General features: G+C 45.0%; 1 protein-coding gene across 3 annotated transcripts; it reads left to right on the top strand.

The window, feature by feature from the left end:
- Positions 1-2,255: 2,255 nt before the first annotated feature.
- On the top strand, positions 2,256-20,815 carry LOC115161984 (sex comb on midleg-like protein 4). Of its 3 annotated transcripts, XM_029712848.1 has the most exons (9): positions 9,161-9,294; positions 9,633-9,851; positions 10,026-10,249; positions 11,721-11,850; positions 15,679-15,879; positions 17,927-18,088; positions 18,842-19,060; positions 19,289-19,434; positions 19,843-20,815. In XM_029712848.1, the coding sequence occupies exons 3-9, from the start codon at positions 10,031-10,033 to the stop codon at positions 19,966-19,968; spliced, it is 1,203 nt and encodes a 400-aa protein (XP_029568708.1). In that variant the 5' UTR covers positions 9,161-9,294; positions 9,633-9,851; positions 10,026-10,030; the 3' UTR covers positions 19,969-20,815. The 3 variants fall into 3 exon arrangements, with proteins under 3 accessions (XP_029568709.1, XP_029568708.1, XP_029568711.1); XM_029712849.1 differs by lacking the exons at positions 9,161-9,294; positions 9,633-9,851 and adding an exon at positions 2,256-2,479; XM_029712851.1 differs by lacking the exon at positions 9,633-9,851.
- The last annotated feature ends 1,235 nt before the right edge of the window (positions 20,816-22,050 follow it).

The following is a 22,050-nucleotide window of genomic DNA, read 5'->3' as shown; positions in this document are numbered from 1 at the left end:
ATAATTTTTTACTTTATTTGGTAAATATTTCCTTCTCTCTTTCTTGAACTGCACTATTGGTTAAGGGCTTGTAAGTAAGCATTTCACGGTAAGATCTACCTACACCTGTTGTATTCGGCACAGGTGACAAAAAGTTTGATTTGCAGGGAACATACTTTTTGAAGTGATTGGTTTCAAAATCTGATGAAAACAGCATGGTTGTGTTCATGGCACATTAAAAGGCAATACAATTTTACAGTTAAATTACATATCTTTACAGTAAATCCCATACATTTGTTTAGACATGCCTCTGCCTGACACCCCTGTACATTATTGAATGTGTTTTGTTAGTCTGCACACCAGTTTCTAAAATCAAAGTGCATGCATAGAAATCCGATTACCTTGGAAAAAGATGGACGTAGGCTGGTTGCTGTATTTATTTATTTTATTAAACAGTAACATGCAAAACAGAACAGCCAGAGAAATTACACAAAGACATAGAAGAAAACAAAATACAAATCCACATTATATCAAAAACAGAAATGTAGCGAATACATTTTTTAGACGTTTGAATGATTCTAAATAGTTTTCCAGAGCAGATACAAAAATTAACAGGCTTTTTCTTCATAAAATGATTTGCGTATGAAAAATGTTCCTGATAAAATAAAGAGATTTATAACATACTGACCCACAATTGTGGAACCACTGTAGTAAAACCATATGTCAAACTTAGATATTTCAACGGTTGAATGCATTTTGTTTCCAAGATATAGTTTTACATCAGTCCAGAACACCCCACTATGTAAACAATTACAGAATAAGTGTTCAATAGATTCAGTTTCTAGTTCACAAAAACTGCATTCACTGGTAACATCAGGTATATATTTAGAAATCAAGCTATTACACGGACAGAATCTATGGATAATCTTAAAGGAGATCGCCTTTACTTTATTGGTCACCTAAATGTGTGGAATGAGCCAAGCACGGCGCCAGTTTACATCAAACGATGAAGCTCAACAAAATATAGCAGAGGGAATAGACTTCCTGTAGAAAATATCCTTTAATATAAGATTGTTGAATTTCTTATCTAGTAAACCTACGCCATTCCTCTGGATATCGCTTACAATATATGTTCCAAAATATGCATTATTCTGAAGTAAATATTTTACCCCACAAGGTATAGATTTTATAACAGTGTCATATTCCTTGCTTGAAACCTCAAAGTTGTATCTTTCCATAAATTCTCTCAGCGTAAATAGATTCCCACTAATACTAAGTAAGTGGCTGACAAGGACAATGTTTTTAGAGAACCGAGGCTGGTTGCTGTAACCTCGTAGGGTTTTGTGCATTTTATCCGAGGTCTGAACCAGGGCTTTGTGATGCGGGTCCTCTCGCAGCGTCCAGTCTCGCAGCGTCCAGTCCGCCCAGTCTGTCTCGCAGCGTCCAGTCTCGCAGCGTCCAGTCCGCCCAGTCTGTCTCGCAGCGTCCAGTCTCGCAGCGTCCAGTCCGCCCAGTCTGTCTCGCAGCGTCCAGTCTCGCAGCGTCCAGTCCGCCCAGTCTGTCTCGCAGCGTCCAGTCCGCCCAGTCTGTCTCGCAGCGTCCAGTCCGCCCAGTCTGTCTCGCAGCGTCCAGTCCGCCCAGTCTGTCTCGCAGCGCCCAGTCCGCCCAGTCTGTCTCACAGCGCCCAGTCCGCCCAGTCTGTCTCGCAGCGTCCAGTCCGCCCAGTCTGTCTCGCAGCGTCCAGTCCGCCCAGTCTGTCTCGCAGCGTCCAGTCCGCCCAGTCTGTCTCGCAGCGTCCAGTCCGCCCAGTCTGTCTCGCAGCGCCCAGTCTGTCTCGCAGCGTCCAGTCCGCCCAGTCTGTCTCGCAGCGCCCAGTCCGCCCAGTCAGTCTCGCAGCGCCCAGTCCGCCCAGTCTGTCTCGCAGCGTCCAGTCCGCCCAGTCTGTCTCGCAGCGTCCAGTCCGCCCAGTCTGTCTCGCAGCGTCCAGTCCGCCCAGTCTGTCTCGCAGCGCCCAGTCTGTCTCGCAGCGTCCAGTCCGCCCAGTCTGTCTCGCAGCGCCCAGTCCGCCCAGTCTGTCTCGCAGCGTCCAGTCCGCCCAGTCTGTCTCGCAGCGCCCAGTCTGTCTCGCAGCGTCCAGTCCGCCCAGTCTGTCTCGCAGCGCCCAGTCCGCCCAGTCAGTCTCGCAGCGCCCAGTCCATGTCCAGATTGGTGTAGTGCTCCAGCGGTCCGCTGTACGCTGCGGCGGCATTGCTTACTTCTGCAGCAGGCTGGAGAGCATCTCCATCTGTCGAGTAGCCTGACCAGCAGACAAGATCACGGAATTAACATGAACATCCTGATGCTGTGGTAGTAAGATATATAGCTAGACCCCTGTGGAGGTTTATTAACGTTACGTGTTTAGAGGAGCAAAAACTGTTATCCAGTTAACGTTGCGGAGTTAGCGAGCAAACTGTCCAAAGATTGATTTGTCAGCGATTCGTTATTCCCTCGTCTCAAAAAGGTACGTTTGTCAGCACCGCAACAATGTAGCTAGCTATTAATGTCATTATAATAATGGCTGATTTATGTGCTTGTTGCCAGTTAATTAGCCAGCCTGACTAGACAAGTCCGGAATGGACTGAAGTTTGACAGGTTAATAAGGTAACTAGTTAACTTTAGCTATGCTAACACGCTACAGTAAACTAGCTGTCAGTTGATACTCATTTGAAACGACACACCAAAATAATAACAAATTGATACCAAAATAATATTCTCACCTCGTCTGGAAATTTCAGTCATATCGTTCTCGAGGAATAGGACTGCTCTTTCAATAGAAGTCTAATGATGGGCGACATCTTTGACGACAACATGCACGTCGCCATTTTGGCTTCAAATGCAACTTTATTGAATCAGGCAAAAATGCACAAAATTATCCTTAAGTGAGCCAGGAGAGGGCTGTATTTCTCATTTAATTAAGGACTGCAGTTCACATTATGCTTATTTTTTTTCATAAATAGAGAATAAAGTAGCTTACTAAATATGCACATTTTGTTGCAGTGTTGGTTTATTTGATCTCAATTGGCAATGAATGGCATTGGCAGTAATAGTCTATGGGCCAGACCCGCAAATTCGTGAAGATGCCTCATAGTGATTTTCTTGTAGGTCTATGTCCCTAGTTGGAACATGTGTGATAGCAGTGCAGCAATGGCAGCTGTGCTATCACTCTTTATTTCATCCCTCCATCTCATTCATTTTTCCCATAAGGATTTTACTATGACAAACAATGTCAGTATACAACAAGTTATTTCCCACATATACCCATTAATCAGATATAATTGCAAAGCTTAGATTAACAGCTATCCATCAGATACAATTTCGGGTATGTTAGGTCAACAGAACTTTTACATTTGACCTCTAGTGTACATATCAGAATGACCTGTATAAATTGCTTTAAAAAGGAAACCCTGATAATGTTAAACTTTGTTTGACAAGTGGTTTTGAAAGTTCATGAAATGTTTCAACTGTGCCTTCAGAAAGTATTCGTACCCATTGACTTATTTTGCCTGTGCCTAGCTCCATTCTGTTTATTTTTATCCTGAAAAACCATATGTCAGTCATAAGTCTCAAAGAGGGTGTTTTGTCTTGCTGGTGCATTCTTCCAAGTCATCAGTACCAGTCTCCCGAGTGGCACAGCGGTCTAAGGCACTACATCTCAGTGTTTGAGGCGTCACTACAGACACCCTTGTTCGAATCCAGGCTGTATCACAACTGGCCATGATTGGGAGTCCCATAGGGCGGCGCACAATTGGCCCAGCGTCGTCCGGGTTTGACCGGTGAAGGATGTCATTGTAAATAAGAATTTGTTCTTAACTGACTTGCCTGGTTAAATAAAGGTTAAATAAAAAAATCTGCGATATAGCATTGGGTTAGGCACATATTTGTCATCAATGTGTGTACATTTACAATGGTAATGATATGGTCAATTTTAGGAAATGTTACTTAACATAGTATTTATAAGTAGAATGGAATGGTTTGCCTTGTGTGTTAGGATTTGTGGGCTTTGATCTTCTTATGTAGGTGTCATAACCAACCATAAAATATTGCAATATACTGTATGTCACAACATATGTGTCATTACAGTGTTATGACAATGCTATGACATGGTTATGACCGTGTTATGACGCTAGGTGTCCAATAAAGTGTTACCAAAAGGGTCAATGCAGATAGTCCTGGTAGCTACAGTATTTGGTTAACTATTTAACTAACTACAGTATTTAGCAGTCTTATGGCTTGGAGGAAGAAGCTGTTCAGGGTTCTGTTGGTTCCAGATTTGGTATATCGGTACTGCTTGCCGTGACTTGGGTGGCTGGAGTCTTTGACAATTTTTAGGGCCTTTCTCTGACACCACCTGGTATAGAGGTCCTGGATGGCAGAGAGCTCGGTCCCAGTGATGAACTGGGCTGTACGCACTACTCTCTGTAGCACTTTGCGGACGGATGCCAAGCAGTTGCTATACCAAGCGGTGCTATACCAAGCGGTGATGCAGTCAGTCAAGATGCACTCAATGGTGCATGCCAAATTTTTTCAGCCATCTGAGGGCGAAGAGGCGTTGTCGTGCCCTCTTCACGACTGTGTTGGTGTGTGTGGACCATGATAGATCCTTAGTGATGTGGACACAGAGGAACTTGAAGCTCTCGACACACTCCACTACAGCCCTGTCGATGTGGATGGGGGCGTGCTCGGCCCTCTCCGTTTCCTGTAGTCCACGATCAGCTCCTTTGTCTTGCTGACGTTGAGGGAGAGGTTGTTATTCTGCCAACACACTACCAGGTCTCTGACCTCTTCCCTATAGGCTGTCTCAACGTCGTCGGTGATCAGGCCTACCACCGTTGTGTCATCTGTAAACTTAATGATGGTGTTGGAGTTGTGCGCGGCCACGCAGTCGTGGGTGAACAGGGTGTACAGGTTGGAGACTAAGCACGCCCTCTGAGGGGCCCCCGTGTCGAGGGTCAGCATGGCAGATGCGTTGTTGCCTACCCTCACCACCTGGGGGCGGCCCGTCAGGAAGTTCAGGATCCAGTTGCAGAGGGAGGTGTTCAGTCACAGGGTCCTAAGCTTAGTGATGAGCTTTGAGGGCACTATGGTGTTGAATTCTGAGCTGTAGTCAATGAACTGCATTCTCACATAGGTGTTCTTCTTGTCCAAGTGGGAAAGGGCAGTGTGGAGTACGAATAGGAGTGGGTCCAGGGTGTCTGGGATGATGGTGTTGATGTGAGCCATGACCAACCTTTCAAAGCATTTCATGGTTACAGATGTGAGTGCTACGTGGCGATAGTCATTTAGACAGGTTACCTTGGAGTTCTTGGGCACAGGGACTATAGTGGTCTGCTTGAAACATGTAGGTATTATAGACTGGATAAGGGAGAGGTTTAAAATGTCAGTGAAGACACTCGCCAGCTGGTCAGCGCATGCTCTGAGTACACATCCTGGTAATTTGTCTGGTGAATGTTAACCTGTTTCAAGGTCTTCCTCACATCAGCTACAGAGAGCGTGATTACACAGTCGTCCGGAACCACTGGTGCTCTCATGTATGGTTCAGTGTTGCTGCCTTGAAGTGAGCATAGAAGGCATTTAGCTCATCTGGTGGGCTCGCATCACTGGGTAGCTCGCGGCTGGGTTTCTCTTTGTAAACCGTGCTAGTGCGCAAGCCCTGCCATATCTAACGACCGTCAAAGCCGGTGTAGTAGAAGTTGATCTTAGTCCTGTATTGACACTTTGCCTGTTTGATGGTTTGTCAGACGGCGTAGCAGGATTTCTTATAAGCATCCGGATTAGTGTCCCACTCCTTGAAAGCTACAGCTCTAGCCTCTAGCTCAGTGCGGATGTCACCTGTAATCCGTGGCTTCTGGTTGGGATATGTACAGTGTACATACGGTCACTTTGGGGACAACGTCGCCAATGCACTTATTAATGAAGCCGGTGACGGATGTGGTAAACTCCTCAATGCCATCGATCGGATGAATCCCGGAACATATTCCAGTCTGTGCTAGTGAAACAGTCCTGTAGCTTAGCATCCGCTTCATCGGACCACTTCCATATTGAGCTGGTACTTCCTGTTTGAGTTTTTGCTAATAAGCAGAAATCAGGAGGATAGAGTTATGGTCAGATTTGCCAAATGGAGGGTGAAGGAGAGCTTTGTATGTGTTTCTGTGTGTGGAGTAAAGGTGATTTCACTTTTTTTTATATATATACCTCTTATAAGGGCACAAGGCGAGACCCAGATGCAGACACACGAGGCAGATGGTTTGAGTCTTTGATACTTATTAACAATCCAAAAGAAGTAGGCAAGAGAATGGTCGTGGACAGGAAAAAGGTCAAAACCAGTTCAGAGTCCAGGAGGTGCCAGGCAGAATGGTCAGGCAGGTGGGTATGGACTCCAGAAAATAGGCAAGGGTCAAAACCGGGAGGACTAGCAAAAACGACTAGAAGCAGGAGTACGGGAAAACACGCTGGTTGACTTGAAAAACATACCAGACGAACTGGCACAGAGAAACAGGAATATATACACCAGGGAAAATTAGCGACACCTGGAGGGGGTGGAGACAATCAATAGGACAGATGAAACAGATCAGGGTGTGACACCTCTAGTTGCACACGTGACATGCTGGTAGAAATAAGGTAAGACGGATTTTAGTTTTCCTGAAAAATGTAGTGGGGAAGCTATGTTTTTGGATTGTAAATTTAGTGATCGAAGCACCAAATTGCACACACACAGCTAGAACAGGGTTTTAAAAAGATTTGTATATACAAGGCCAATATGGCCGCCAAACAACTCAATTGATCAATTATGCATGACCATACCTGTATGAAATATAATGGTAGTAATATAATATCTTAACATGTTCATAGTGATGTAGAATACACTACCAGGTGTGCCAGCTATATTAAGATGTTTCATTATTCACATAATTGTGGTAAGACTGTGCCTAAAAAACTACAAATCGCTGACTTCTGAAGCCTACCACTCTAGAAATGGACACAAGCAATAGATTGACAATGACTTTAAACACTGTTCTTGGGGTGAAATCACCTCAGCATTCTGAAACACATTCACACCAACACACACTAGTGCTGAGCGATTAACCGGAAAGTAGGTTATTTTTCACTTTTTAAACAACTAATTGACCAATGTCGGTTAAATTATTTTAATTAAGGCCTCCGGAGTGCCGCAGCGGTCTAAGGCACTGCATCGCAATGCTAGAGGCGTCACTACAGATCCGAGTTCGATCCCGGGCTGTGTCACAGCCGGCCGCTACCGGGAGACCCATGAGGCGGCAGACAATTGGCCCAGCGTCGTCCGGGTTAGGGGAGGGTTTGGGCGGCTGGGATGTCCTTGTCCAATCGCGCTCCAGCGACTCCTTGTGGCGGTCCAGCACATGCACACTGACTTCGGTCGGCAGCTGTACAGTGTTTCCTCCGACACATTGGTGCAGCTGGCTTCCGGGTTAAGTGTGCAGTGTGTTAAGAAGCAGTGTGGCTTGTCGACCTTCGCCTCTCCTGAGTCCGTATGGGAGATGCAGCGATGGGACAAGACTGTAACTACCAATTGTATATCACAAATTGTAAAAAAATAAAAAATAAAAAATAAATCATATTTTTTTACATTTGAATTACATTTTGTTCTGTATTTTTCTATGAGCTCAGTGCAGTTTCTCTACAGATAGGCTAAATCAGATCAAGCCCGAACTGTGCGATAGAGTTGTAGTTTTCAACAGGCCAATAGTCTACATAGTTTAGCGCAGAAAGTGGAAATTAACTACAATGACCGTAATCCATAGCGCACCTACTTGTCCGGTCTGTGTGTTTATTTTATGCCTGCTATGTTATAGAGAGCGACTGAACAATGCGCGATCAAGAGGGATATAGAGCAGTTGCTTCAAGGTACTGTACATGTATCTCTAACTGAAAATACATCTAAGTGATTGATAATTGGTATTCAGGAGTCATAAAAGTATGCCTTATTTACTTTGAACAACTACTAAAATAGTGATTTTGTCAGACAGCAGCTCTATAGAGATGAGATGATCACTTGGAATGAAATAATAAAGTAATCAAATGAAACAAATCTAATATACATGAGTATACCAAACATTAAGAACACCTTCCTAATATTGAGTTGCATCTCCCCCTTTAGCTCTTAGAACAGCCTCAATTCATCGTGACATGGACTCTACAAGGTGTCGAAAGCATTCCACAGGGATGCTGGCCCATGTTGACTCCAATGCTTCCCACAGTTGTGTCAAGTTGGCTGAATGTCCTTTGGGTGGTGGACCAATCTTGATACACACAGGAAACTGTTGAGCGTGAAAAACCCAGCAGCTTTACAGTTCTTGACACAAACCGGTGCGCCTGGCACCTACTACCATACCCCGTTCAAAGGCACCTAAATCTTTTGTCTTGCCCATTCACCCTCTGAATGGCACACGTACACAATCCATGTCTCAATTGTCTCAAGGCTTAAAAATCCTTCTTTCACCTGTCTCCTCCCCTTCATCTACACTGACTGAAGAGGATTTAACAAGTGACATCAATAAGAGATCATAGCTTTCACCTGGATTCAACTGGTCAGTCTGTCATGGAAAGATCAGGTGTTCTTAATGTTTTGTACACTCAGTATACACAACAACTGAAATATTTTATTAAAGTAATGTGAATAAAGGATGATTAATAAGTGATAAGCAGTAATGGCCAGTCACTACCATCATGGGACTTTATTCATTATTTTATTCTGTGTTGTTACAGCATTCAACCAGCATAATGCATAGTGCATTTAATGTTTAAAAAAAAATTTGAAACCGAACCGACCTCAAAGCACTAATTGCGGGACACACACACACACACACACACACACACACACACACACACACACACACACACACACACACACACACACACACACAGACCATATCTATGTACACTCTCAACACTTTCAAATGAATTCCTATTGTAATTAGCGTTTGGTTTGAGGGTGTCTTCTATACTAATTATACATCCACCCAGTTTTGGGCCTGAGTATCAAGCAGCAAGACATGGGAGATACAGCCGGGAGGGTGTTACAGGCTTGTTGCCATGACAACAGGAGAATGTTTCCCAGCACTGGCAGACACACACACACACACACACTATTACAGTGGAATCCGCCTTGCTTGGAGATTCCGCTCTGCGGAGCAGTTGAAGACATTTAGAAGCAGGCAAAGACACAGACAGGACAGAGGGTGACTCAATAGGAGAACAACTGAAAAGGAATATACTCTCCAATCCTCATTCATTCTGATGGTGTGTGCATACTGGCTCTGTTTTATCTCCCTTTATTTTCTGTTGTCTTTGTCTGCACAAAGGAAGGATGAAGCATGCTGCATGCTAATGCTATATTTTAACCACTGTAATAATTCAGCGTTGCCTGTGTGTCTAGTCTTCTGCGTTCTACGTATGAGACATGCATGTTGATGTTGTTTTCATCAGTAGGCTAGGCTGGCTCTTGAGGCTGCTGCTTTTTTAAGATTATGGTGAGCACTGTCATCATAATGGTAATTCATAGCTGTGTAGCCATGGTGAAGTCAATTCCCCCTCCCTCCCTCCCCCCCCCCTTCCTCTGCCACTGCTGAATGCATTAGTATAATGAGGAGTCTGCAGCCAGCCAGCCTGTGTGCCGTGCAGCAGCAGAGACGAGAGGAGCAGAGAGAAAACATACAGCATCTAAAGGCAAGATGGCTTCAACAGCCTGCTGAGGCAGTGTGCAGGGTTTAGAACCTTCTTCTGCTATTCTGGAATCTAACCGGGATCTAAGAAGGGAAGCGCTTGGTTCTCAAGCATTCTAGATCAGAGGAGATCAGGTAATGGAAGCTCTGGGAAACAAACGGACAGAATGCTGGGGTTCATGCACATTGAGGATAGGATGGACTGGATGGTGGAACTGCCACTGTTTTTTATTATGTGCCATGCAGTCTTCAATTAATATAATTATTTCTCCCTTTGTGTTTCCCTCCTTCCTGTATGTCTCCCTCCAGCTCCAATGAGTGTACCTGCAGCAGCACAGAAAGCAGACAGCAACAGTGAAATGCAGTCGCCTGCAGTGTCTCCCTCCTTCCTCCCCAGCCAGCCAGGAAAGATTCCAGGCAGGAAGAGGGGGAGACCCCCACTACATCGCAAGATGGATTTTCCAACCCGCTACCCTGAATCCCTCCCTCCCCTCAAAGTGCCCAAGAAGAGGGGGAGAAAACCTGGCTTCAAGGTCAGTGTCAGGGATGGGAGGAGAGAGAAAGAAGAGGGGATTGGAGGGGATTGGAGGAGAGAGAAAGGGGAGGGGATGGGAATGGAGGAGAGGGAAAGGGGGGAGAAAAAGGGGAGAGATGGGATGGGAGAGAAAGAAAGAGGAGGGGATTGGAGGAGGGAAAGAGGAGGGGATTGGAGGAGAGGGAAAGAGGAGGGGATTGGAGGAGAGGGAAAGAGGAGGGGATTGGAGGAGAGGGAAAGAGGAGGGGATTGGAGGAGAGGGAAAGAGGAGGGGATTGGAGGAGAGGGAAAGAGGAGGGGATTGGAGGAGAGGGAAAGAGGAGGGGATTGGAGGAGAGGGAAAGAGGAGGGGATGGAAGGAGAGGGAAAGAGGAGGGGATGGGAGGAGGGGATGGGAGGAGAGGATGGGAGGAGAGGGGGAGGGGATGGGAGGAGGGGATGGGAGGAGAGGGGGAGGGGATGGGAGGAGGGGATGGGAGGAGAGGGGGAGGGGATGGGAACGGAGGAGATGGAAAGGGGAGGGGATGGGAAGTGAGAGAAAGAGGAGGGGAGGGGATTGGAGGAGAGGGAAAGGGGAGGGGATGGGATTGGAGGAGAGGGGGAGGGGATGGGATTGGAGGAGAGGGAAAGGGGAGGGGATGGGATTGGAGGAGAGGGGGAGGGGATGGGATTGGAGGAGAGGGAAAGGAGAGGGGATGGGATTGGAGGAGAGGGGGATGGGATGGGAAGAGAGAGAAAGATGGTAGGGGATGGGATTGGAGGAGAGGGAAAGGGGAGGGGATGGGATTGGAGGAGAGGGAAAGGGGAGGGGATGGGATTGGAGGAGAGGGAAAGGAGAGGGGATGGGATTGGAGGAGAGGGGGAGGGGATTGGAGGAGAGGGAAAGGAGAGGGGATGGGATTGGAGGAGAGGGGATGGGATTGGAGGAGAGGGAAAGGAGAGGGGATGGGATTGGAGGAGAGGGGAAGGAGAGGGGCCAGTGGGGATGCAGGATGTTAACAAAATGCATATGATGATGTAGCTTGACAGACCTAACTTCATTTAGATTTAGTGGGAGTAATATATAACATGAGGTAGCCTTTGTTTGTTTAATTGAACACTGTTTTAATTGATATTCTGATTGGCCCTGTATATGCCTAGCAAAATGAAATGCTTGGTAAATATTGCAATACGAAGAGGGGAGGTTATTTTATTTACAAGTTTCTGTGTAAAAATATCAATGTATAGATTTCTGTTGAGTGTTTACTAATGCCAATTGAGAACAGTCATCTTTTAGTCTATTGTTGCTATCTCAGACTGTATGGCATGGCGCTTACAACAAGAATGTTGTGTGTTCGATTCCCGGGGGCCACCCATATGTAAAAATGTATGCACGCGTGACTATCAGTCGCTTTGGACAAACGCGTATGCTAAATTACATGTATTATTTACAATTAGATACTGAGATCCAACCCCCTGTCTTCCTGCAGCTGAAGCCCAGGATGGTGCTGAATCCCCTGGCCATCTCTCCTCCCAGCAGCACCCCAGAACCAGACATGAGCTCCATCCCCCAGGATGCTGCTACCATCCCCCACTCTGCCACACCCCAGGTGCTAACAGGTAACTATACCCACTCTGCCACACCCCAGGTGCTCACAGTTAACTATACCCACCCCGCCACACCCCAGGTGCTCACAGTTAACTATACCCACTCTGCCAGGCTCCAGGTGCTCACAGTTAACTATACCCACTCTGCCAGGCTCCAGGTGCTCACAGTTAACTATACCCCACTCTGCCAGGCTCCAGGTGCTCACAGTTAACTATACCCACTCTGCCACGCTCCAGGTGCTCACAGTTAACTATACCCACTCCGCGAGGCTCCAGGTGCTCACAGTTAACTATACCCACTCCGCGAGGCTCCAGGTGCTCACAGTTAACTATACCCACTCCGCGAGGCTCCAGGTGCTCACAGTTAACTATACCCACTCTGCCACGCTCCAGGTGCTCACAGTTAACTATACCCACTCCGCGAGGCTCCAGGTGCTCACAGTTAACTATACCCACTCCGCCAGGCTCCAGGTGCTCACAGTTAACTATACCCACTCTGCCACACCCCCGGTGCTCACAGTTAACTATACCCCACTCTGCCACACCCCCGGTGCTCACAGTTAACTATACCCCACTCTGCCACGCCCCAGGTGCTCACAGGTAGGCCCCACCCCTACTCTGCCATGCCCCTGGGTCCTCATTTTTCAACCGTGCGTAAATTTTGTACAACTTTCTGCCGTATGTGGAGATTCTAGATTCGCATGCACAACAAATTATTGGGATTTATCAAACTGTCGCACGCAACATATACACATGTTTTCATGAATAAATCAGAGCCATACTATATTTGTATTACAACCCCGCCTGGAAAACGCTCTCCATTCACCTTTTATGGTAACAAAAACACCCTGGAAATGTTGGAACTGGGCCATGACAGTTTCTAAAAGAAAGCACAATAGCTAATTTTATCACATTTCTATACAGGTGTGGGCAGAATGTTTTAATCTTTTGCAGTGACTTTTTTCAAACTAAGAATGCATGTCGCCAATAGCGAGTGCTAAACACTGGCCTCACATTCTGGATGATTGACTGACTGTTAAAACAATAAAAAAAGAAATGCTACAGCCCACACTTCTTTTGTTTGTCAATAGATGATTGTGTTTCTATCTCCTGTGTTGGTATAGTCTCTGAGATGAAATAGACAATGATGTTGCGCTCCTACGAAGGCCGCTATGTGACCCTCTTACCGTTAGGCTACGTTTTAATGTTTTTCCTTGCAACGCTTTATTATAATTCCCTTGTGTCAAACACTTAAAACAACAGTATTGACTTGTAATGCAATTCTTCAACCACTAGAAGTTGTGAGTACGCATGGTCTGACATATGCACACTTTCCTGTCAAATTCAAATTTGATAAATACCGACCTTTGCGGGAAAAGTGGTGCACGCAAGGTTGTCTTTTTTGTGCTTATGCACATCTGATAAACAAGGCCCTAGGCGCTCAGTTTGCCTCACTTTTCCAATGTCTCCCTCCATAATGCTTTGTCTGGTGAAACATCTTGGGTGTTATGAAAAGTCATGTTGGTAATCACATTTCAAATGTAATTTGTATTCTGTTAGTTATAAGCATACTGTACTCGTTAATTTAAGGAAAGCAACGTCACCAAAGTAGCCGACCTAAATATCTTTGTCTCCTCTGTCCCTCCTGCTGTGTGTCCTGCAGTGTGTAACTACGTACATCATCAAGCAGGTGGACATGGTTACTAACCCTCGCTCGTACATCATCAAGCAGGTGGACATGGTTACTAACCCTCGCTCGTAAATCATCAAGTAAGCGAACATGGTTACTAACCCTCGCTCGTACATCATCAAACAGGTGGACATGGTTACTAACCCTCGCTCGTACATCATCAAGCAGGTGGACATGGTTACTAACCCTCGCTCGTACATCATCAAGCAGGTGGACATGGTTACTAACCCTCGCTCGTACATCATCAAGCAGGTGGACATGGTTACTAACCCTCGCTCGTACATCATCAAGCAGGTGGACATGGTTACTAACCCTCGCTCGTACATCATCAAACAGGTGGACATGGTTACTAACCCTCGCTCGTACATCATCAAGCAGGTGGACATGGTTACTAACCCTCGCTCGTACATCATCAAACAGGTGGACATGGTTACTAACCCTCGCTCGTACATCATCAAGCAGGTGGACATGGTTACTAACCCTCGCTCGTACATCATCAAGCAGGTGGACATGGTTACTAACCCTCGCTCGTACATCATCAAGCAGGTGGACATGGTTACTAACCCTCGCTCGTACATCATCAAGCAGGTGGACATGGTTACTAACCCTCGCTCGTACATCATCAAGCAGGTGGACATGGTTACTAACCCTCGCTCGTACATCATCAAACAGGTGGACATGGTTACTAACCCTCGCTCGTACATCATCAAGCAGGTGGACATGGTTACTAACCCTCGCTCGTACATCATCAAGCAGGTGGACATGGTTACTAACCCTCGCTCGTACATCATCAAGCAGGTGGACATGGTTACTAACCCTCGCTCGTACATCATCAAGCAGGTGGACATGGTTACTAACCCTCGCTCGTACATCATCAAGCAGGTGGACATGGTTACTAACCCTCGCTCGTACATCATCAAACAGGTGGACATGGTTACTAACCCTCGCTCGTACATCATCAAACAGGTGGACATGGTTACTAACCCTCGCTCGTACATCATCAAGCAGGTGGACATGGTTACTAACCCTCGCTCGTACATCATCAAGCAAGCGAACATGGTTACTAACCCTCGCTCGTACATCATCAAACAGGTGGACATGGTTACTAACCCTCGCTCGTACATCATCAAGCAAGCGAACATGGTTACTAACCCTCACTCGTACATCATCAAGCAGGTGAACATGGTTACTAACCCTCGCTCGTACATCATCAAACAGGTGGACATGGTTACTAACCCTCGCTCGTACATCATCAAGCAAGCGAACATGGTTGCTAACCCTCACTCGTACATCATCAAGCAGGTGGACATGGTTACTAACCCTCGCTCGTACATAATCAAGCAGGTGGACATGGTTACTAACCCTCGCTCGTACATCATCAAGCAGGTGGACATGGTTACTAACCCTCGCTCGTAAATCATCAAGCAGGTGGACATGGTTACTAACCCTCGCTCGTAAATCATCAAGCAGGTGGACATGGTTACTAACCCTCGCTCGTACATCATCAAGCAGGTGAACATGGTTACTAACCCTCGCTCGTACATCATCAAGCAGGTGGACATGGTTACTAACCCTCGCTCGTACATCATCAAGCAGGTGGACATGGTTACTAACCCTCGCTCGTACATCATCAAACAGGTGGACATGGTTACTAACCCTCGCTCGTACATCATCAATCAGGTGGACATGGTTACTAACCCTCACTCGTGCATCATCAAGCAGGTGGACATGGTTACTAACCCTCGCTCGTACATCATCAAGCAGGCGGACATGGTTACTAACCCTCGCTCGTACATCATCAAGCAGGTGGACATGGTTACTAACCCTCGCTCGTACATCATCAAGCAGGTGGACATGGTTACTAACCCTCGCTCGTACATCATCAAGCAGGCGGACATGGTTACTAACCCTCGCTCGTACATCATCAAGCAGGCGGACATGGTTACTAACCCTCGCTCGTACATCATCAAGCAGGTGGACATGGTAACTAACCCTCGCTCGTACATCATCAAGCAGGTGGACATGGTTACTAACCCTCGCTCGTACATCATCAAGCAGGCGGACATGGTTACTAACCCTCGCTCATACATCATAAAGTAAGCGAACATGGTTACTAACCCTCGCTCTCTCCACTCTTGTGTATCCTGCAGTGTGTATCTACATCAACAAGCATGTCAACATGGGCCCTAACCTGGACAGGAAGAAGCTGCAGCAGCTCCCAGATCATTTTGGGCCTGACAGGCCCTCGGTGGTGCTGCAGCAGGCCGTCCAGGGATGCATCGACAGCGCCTTCCAGCAGAAAGCTGTGTTCACTCTCCTCACACAGGGCTACGGAGGGGAGAAAATATCAGGTATAACTAGGGCCGTGTGCTTTGGTTAATCATGTCACATGACCTGGATTTTAACCTTTTATGTTAAGCCTTTTCCAGAAATGAGAATTAGACCAAAAATGAAAGCATTTGTCTGAGAATGGTGCTGGACCATCTGACATACAAATAAAAAGGGACAGTTGGATGAAAAAGCTTTGAATAAAGGTTAGAAAATGACATGATTAACCATAACACAGGCCACTAGGAAAATACCACAGACCCACCTATTGTACAGTGTCACTGAGATTTTGGTTTTATATTTAGTCATTTTATTCGTAGCAACTGGCCTGAGGGAAATGATAGAAATTGACATACACTGATTAGATAATCTAGTAACCATGAGAACATCTGAGAACATCCGGATCTGTTACCCCGGGGTTATTGGCCATTTCCATCTTTGAATGTCAGTGGATGAAATGCATTGGCCATCCTAGGTTGTAACTGTTGCTTTGAGACATGGCTGTAGAGATGTGTCCCCTAGAGCAAAGTTAACTGCAACAACATTTACTGCAATGGGAAATTCAAATATATTCCAGCGTTGCGTCCCAAATAGCACCCTATTCACAGAGCAACACTTCAAATCAAATGTTATTAGTCACATGAGACAAATACAACAGGTGTAGACCTTACAGTGAAATGCTTACTTACGAGCCCTTGAACAATGCAGTTTCAAAAAATACAGATAAGAATAAGAGATAAAAGTAACAAGTAATTGAAGAGCAGCAGTAAAACAACAACAGCAAGACTATATACAGGGGGTACCGGTACAGAGTCAATGTGGAGACTATATACAGGGGGTACTGGTACAGAGTCAATGTGGAGGCTATATACAGGGGGGTACCGGTACAGAGTCAATGTGGAGGCTATATACAGGGGGGTACTGGTACAGAGTCAATGTGGAGACTATATACAGGGGGTACCGGTACAGAGTCAATGTGGAGGCTATATACAGGGGGGTACCAGTACAGAGTCAATGTGGAGGCTATATACAGGGGGGTACCAGTACAGAGTCAATGTGGAGACTATATACAGGGGGGTACAGGTACAATGTGGAGACTATATACAGGGGGGTACCGGTACAATGTGGAGACTATATACAGGGGGTACCGGTACAATGTGGAGACTATATACAGGGGGGTACCGGTACAATGTGGAGACTATATACAGGGGGGTACCGGTACAGAGTCAATGTGGAGACTATATACAGGGGGGTACCGGTACAGAGTCAATGTGGAGATTATATACAGGGGGGTACCGGTACAGAGTCAATGTGGAGACTATATACAGGGGGGTACCGGTACAGAGTCAATGTGGAGGCTATATACAGGGGGGTACCAGTACAGAGTCAATGTGGAGACTATATACAGGGGGGTACCGGTACAGAGTCAATGTGGAGACTATATACAGGGGGGTACCAGTACAGAGTCAATGTGGAGGCTATATACAGGGTGTTACGGTACAGAGTCAATGTGGAGACTATATACAGGGGGTACCGGTACAGAGTCAATGTGGAGGCTATATACAGGGTGTTACCGTACAGAGTCAATGTGGAGACTATATACAGGGGGGTACCGGTACAATGTGGAGACTATATACAGGGGGTACCGGTACAGAGTCAATGTGGAGACTATATACAGGGGGTACCGGTACAGAGTCAATGTGGAGGCTATATACAGGGGGGTACCGGTACAGAGTCAATGTGGAGACTATATACAGGGGGGTACCGGTACAATGTGGAGACTATATACAGGGGGTACCGGTACAGAGTCAATGTGGAGGCTATATACAGGGGGGTACCGGTACAATGTGGAGACTATATACAGTGGGTACCGGTATAGAGTCAATGTGGAGACTATATACAGTGGGTACCGGTACAGAGTCAATGTGCGTTGGCACCGGTTAGTTGAAGAAGTATGTACATGTAGGTAGAGTTATTGAAGTGACTATGCATAGATGCCATTGGCTCTGGAATAGGGTCCCATCTGGGACGCAACCCAAGGGGTTAATCAAGTGTTCCTTTGTGTTCCAGCCACTTTCGATGGGAAGCAGCACCTTCTGAGTCTTCCTGTGGTCAACAGCATGGGCTACGTTCTACGCTTTCTCAAGAAGCTCTGTCGCAGCTTGCACTGTGAAAACCTCTTCAGCGACCAACCAATCCCCCAGCATAATAATGCCTCCTACCAATCAGAGGGTAATGCACTGTCCTGTATTCAATTTAATTCAAAATGCTTTCTTTATCCCACAAGGGAAATGGTGTAGGCAGAGGTCCAGATATGATGCATTAAACGTTTAAGCAATAAGGCCCAAGGAGGTGTGGTATATTAGCCATATACCAGAAACCCCCGAGGTGCCTTATTGCTATTATAAACTGGTTACCAACATAATTAGACCAGTAAAAATGAATGTTTTGTGATACCCGTTGGTATACGGTCTGATATACCACGGCTTTCAGCCAGTCAGTATTCAGGGCTCGAACCACCAGGTTTATAATACTTTTTAGAACAATCCTGTGCCTTAACAGGAGCTTTTGAAGATATCGCCCCTCAGACATTTTGTGGGCTCAGTTCCTCAAATATTGTGCTATATGGCGTCAGATTGCACATGAAAGCACAGAATTACATTTTGTCAAATACACATCAATTGGTGTTTTACTGGTGTAATCCCTGGTAATCTTAATCCATTATCCAAATCCCTGTATTCCAACCTAAACAAATGAGACCTCTATGCCAGAACACTACCTAGAACATTCTCTTGTACCTAAACAAGAGCACCAGGGAAACCCTACGCTCAATTCTCCAAACAGTGTTTGTTTCTTCCGATTGGACCATAAAAGCACAGAAGGACATTTCATAGACATCTTTAAAGGCTTCAGCTTCTATCGAAAGTTATTCAAAGTATTGCCAATATGTTTTACTTATGTAATCTCTTTCCATTCATATCACAGCTGAAACCTCCATGCCAGAGGAGTATCTTCTGGACCCGTCAGACAAACGCTACTCAATGGACCCAGGTGACTCCGCCTTCAGTGCCATAAGCTCCTCCTACTCATCCAAACCATCCTATGGGTTCCGCTCCTCGCAGCAGTTCCCCAACGGCTCCTCCCCCATGGGCATGTGTAGACAGACATCCAGCCCTAACACCTTCCTGGAAGGCAACAGGATAGGTAAGAGATAGGAGAGTGGAGACTAGGCTTGCAAAATTCCGGTAACTTTCCCAAAATGTCCAGGTTTTCCGGAATATTCCCTCCCGATTCCGGGAATTTTCCAACCGGGATTTCTGGAAAACCTGGGGATTTGGGGAAAATGTGTTTCTTGCTATAATCACAATGCCCTAACCAGGTAAAATAGACCAGCATAGAAATCCTTCTTGACCTCTCTCTTTTCTCATGCAGCGTACAATCCATCTCAGGACTCCCAGGAGTCCAAGCCGCCCCCCAGTAAGGACCCTTCCACCTGGAGTGTAGAGGATGTGGTGTGGTTCATCAGAGACGCTGACCCGCAGTCCCTAGGCCCTCACGCGGACGTCTTCAGGAAGCATGTAGGCTACCCCTGGGCTCACTCATAATAAATATTTCCTTGATACCTCGTATCCTCTCTACGAACCTTCTCAAAACGCCTTGGAGGAGAAGGTCCTTGGGGAGGGACCTCGGACCTTCTCTTCCAATCCAGTTGAGGATGAGACAAGGATGTGAGGAATCGCTGAAAGACAAATTGAGATTGAGGCCTGGATCTGCAACAGTTGGGGGAAACCCCTTTTCTTTTTCAGTTGTTATGTTTCATGTGATGTTTTGATTTGAGTGGTTGGATTATATCTGGATGTGATGTTTTGTGAAATACTTACCAGGATTGGGGTCACTCCCAGTTCAGTAAACAACCCTGATACATGTGTCCACTTTACTTTTAGTGGAGATTTAATATAACCTGAGCTTCTGTTTCTATCCCACAGGAGATAGACGGCAATGCGCTGTTACTTCTAAAGAGTGACATGATGATGAAGTACCTAGGATTGAAGCTGGGGCCAGCCCTGAAGCTCTGCTATCACATCGACAAACTAAAACAAAACAAGTTCTGAATCTGAACATTTTTTCACGTCATCAATCTGTGGGACCCAACTTTGTGGATGCGTTCCAAATGGTACCCATAACCCAGTCGTTTTGACCGCAGCCCTATTGGCCCTGGTTAAAACTAGTACAATATATAGGGAATAGGGTGCCATTTGAGATGCTATATTTTACTGATTATTTTTGCATTTTCATATATCATGTATCTAAAGAAAAGAATGTGATATGTGATCGTGACAGAATACGTTTTTGGATATTCTAGTTTTTCTGTTGAAGCAAGGTTTTGGTTTATACAGATGACAAAATATGCAAATTGTGGAATGAATAACTGATACACTGGTTGACAATACCTGGGAGAGAGATACAGCTGTCCTATAAATGAGCTTATTAAGGCACCCAGGCGCCCTGGTAAAACATACCAAGTCACGTTTATGATCTGTTGAGAAGGGGGAATTATTTTAGATAAACTGTTATTTATACTTGGTCTCAAATCTGCGGTATAACTTTGTTTTAATGGATATAAAAAAGGGGGGTCTCCACAAATGTGTGACAAACACATCAAAACTCCCATATTGTTTTATTCTATACCTTTACAAAAGTGACTTGAATAGGTAGTAGGGTTGAAGCTGTTGATGAAGTGCTTAACACATCAATGCATATCATTAAAAACAGGAAGTTACAGTGATGTTAAACATTACTATACTTGGTTTTGTTATTTACACAAAATAATGTGAACTAAAATGGTTTTGCATATTGTTTTACATATTGTTTTGATAAAATTGCCAAAAAGATCATGTTTGTGCTGCAACACATAACAACGAGACATTTCTATAGTTTAATAAAATAATGATCTCAAGACTCTTTTTTTTAAAATTTTTTTTAAATTTTTTAAAATTTATTTTACCTTTATTTAACTAGGCAAGTCAGTTAAGAATAAATTCTTATTTTCAATGACGGCCTAGGAACACTGGGTTAACTGCCTTGTTTAGGGGCAGAACAACAGATTTTTACCTTGTTAGCTCGGGGATTCGATCTTTCCTCCACAACATATTTACTATGGACATTTTTTACTACATATCATTCTCGAAACAGAGTTGGAGAGCAATGGATGAGAACACTCACTGCATAACTTCAATTGACCTACAGTATTGGGTTATTAGGCCATATAGCATTGCTTGTGTACGCCAGTTTGGCAGTATGTGTACTTTTTAGTAACCTGTGTACGTCAATGCTGCTGTATACAATTACATGTAATTCATACCAAGTCAAATCAACCTGGGACTAGGTCTTTTATTTTTAAAATAATATTGGAAAGATCTATACTGTAAATCAGAGAATAACCACTGTATGGATTAATTAATTTGTACTGGTGCTAAAGAAGTTCTCAATGTATTGAATATCTCATGTTTGCTTTTGTGTTGTGAGACTTAAATGGAAATCAATCAATGTGTGTATTTAACCTGGCTGTGTATCCTATCTAAGTAATAAAATTAAGAAAATATTAAGGAAACAAGGTGTGGTCTGTCAAGCATCTTTCTTGTTGATATCAAGCATCTTTCAGAATGAAATCAAGCATCTTTCTTGTTGATATCAAGCATCTTTCAGAATGAAATCAAGCTTGGGACTCATGTAAAAATAATAATGAAATGTTACCAAATGTGACACAATCACGTGTCAATTCAGATAGTTATGTTTTGTCCTGAAGCAGAATAATGTATTAGCCTACAGGCTTATTTCAGTATATTTTAATTAGTTAAACAGTATGGCCTGTCCTTTGTTTGGCTCATGGTCTATCCTTTCAGTCATGTTTGCTTTGGGATTGACCTGGCTATTGTAGGTTAGGCTATATGCAGAAACAGGTGCACGTAGACTAGGCCTTACTGCAGTAGGCTTTGCAGTTGCATGTACATTTCAATCTGAATGAATATAACTGTTCGAATTGAATTATTTATTGTATATCCCATTTGAAGCATAGCCTTTCAACAAAACAGCATGCAATCCACCAGGTAAAATAAATGTTTAGTTAATCCACGATGTGTTTATTGACTGGTTTTGGTCACCCCATTCTTAATATATCCATACACTTATCCAAT

Source organism: Salmo trutta, chromosome 25 (genome assembly GCF_901001165.1).
Source record: "Salmo trutta chromosome 25, fSalTru1.1, whole genome shotgun sequence".
NCBI classification, from domain to species: Eukaryota; Metazoa; Chordata; class Actinopteri; order Salmoniformes; family Salmonidae; genus Salmo; species Salmo trutta.
Note: the sequence above shows the minus strand (reverse complement) of the source record. Positions and strands in the feature narration are given on the sequence as shown.

Coding starts and splice junctions, on each gene's coding strand:
- LOC115161984 (XM_029712849.1), top strand. CDS start 10,031: ATGAGTGTACCTGCAGCAGCACAGAAAGCAGACAGCAACAGTGAAATG. Junction 15,880..17,926: donor CGGAGGGGAGAAAATATCAG/GTATAACTAGGG, acceptor TTTGTGTTCCAG/CCACTTTCGATGGGAAGCAG. Junction 19,061..19,288: donor CCTGGAAGGCAACAGGATAG/GTAAGAGATAGG, acceptor TTTCTCATGCAG/CGTACAATCCATCTCAGGAC.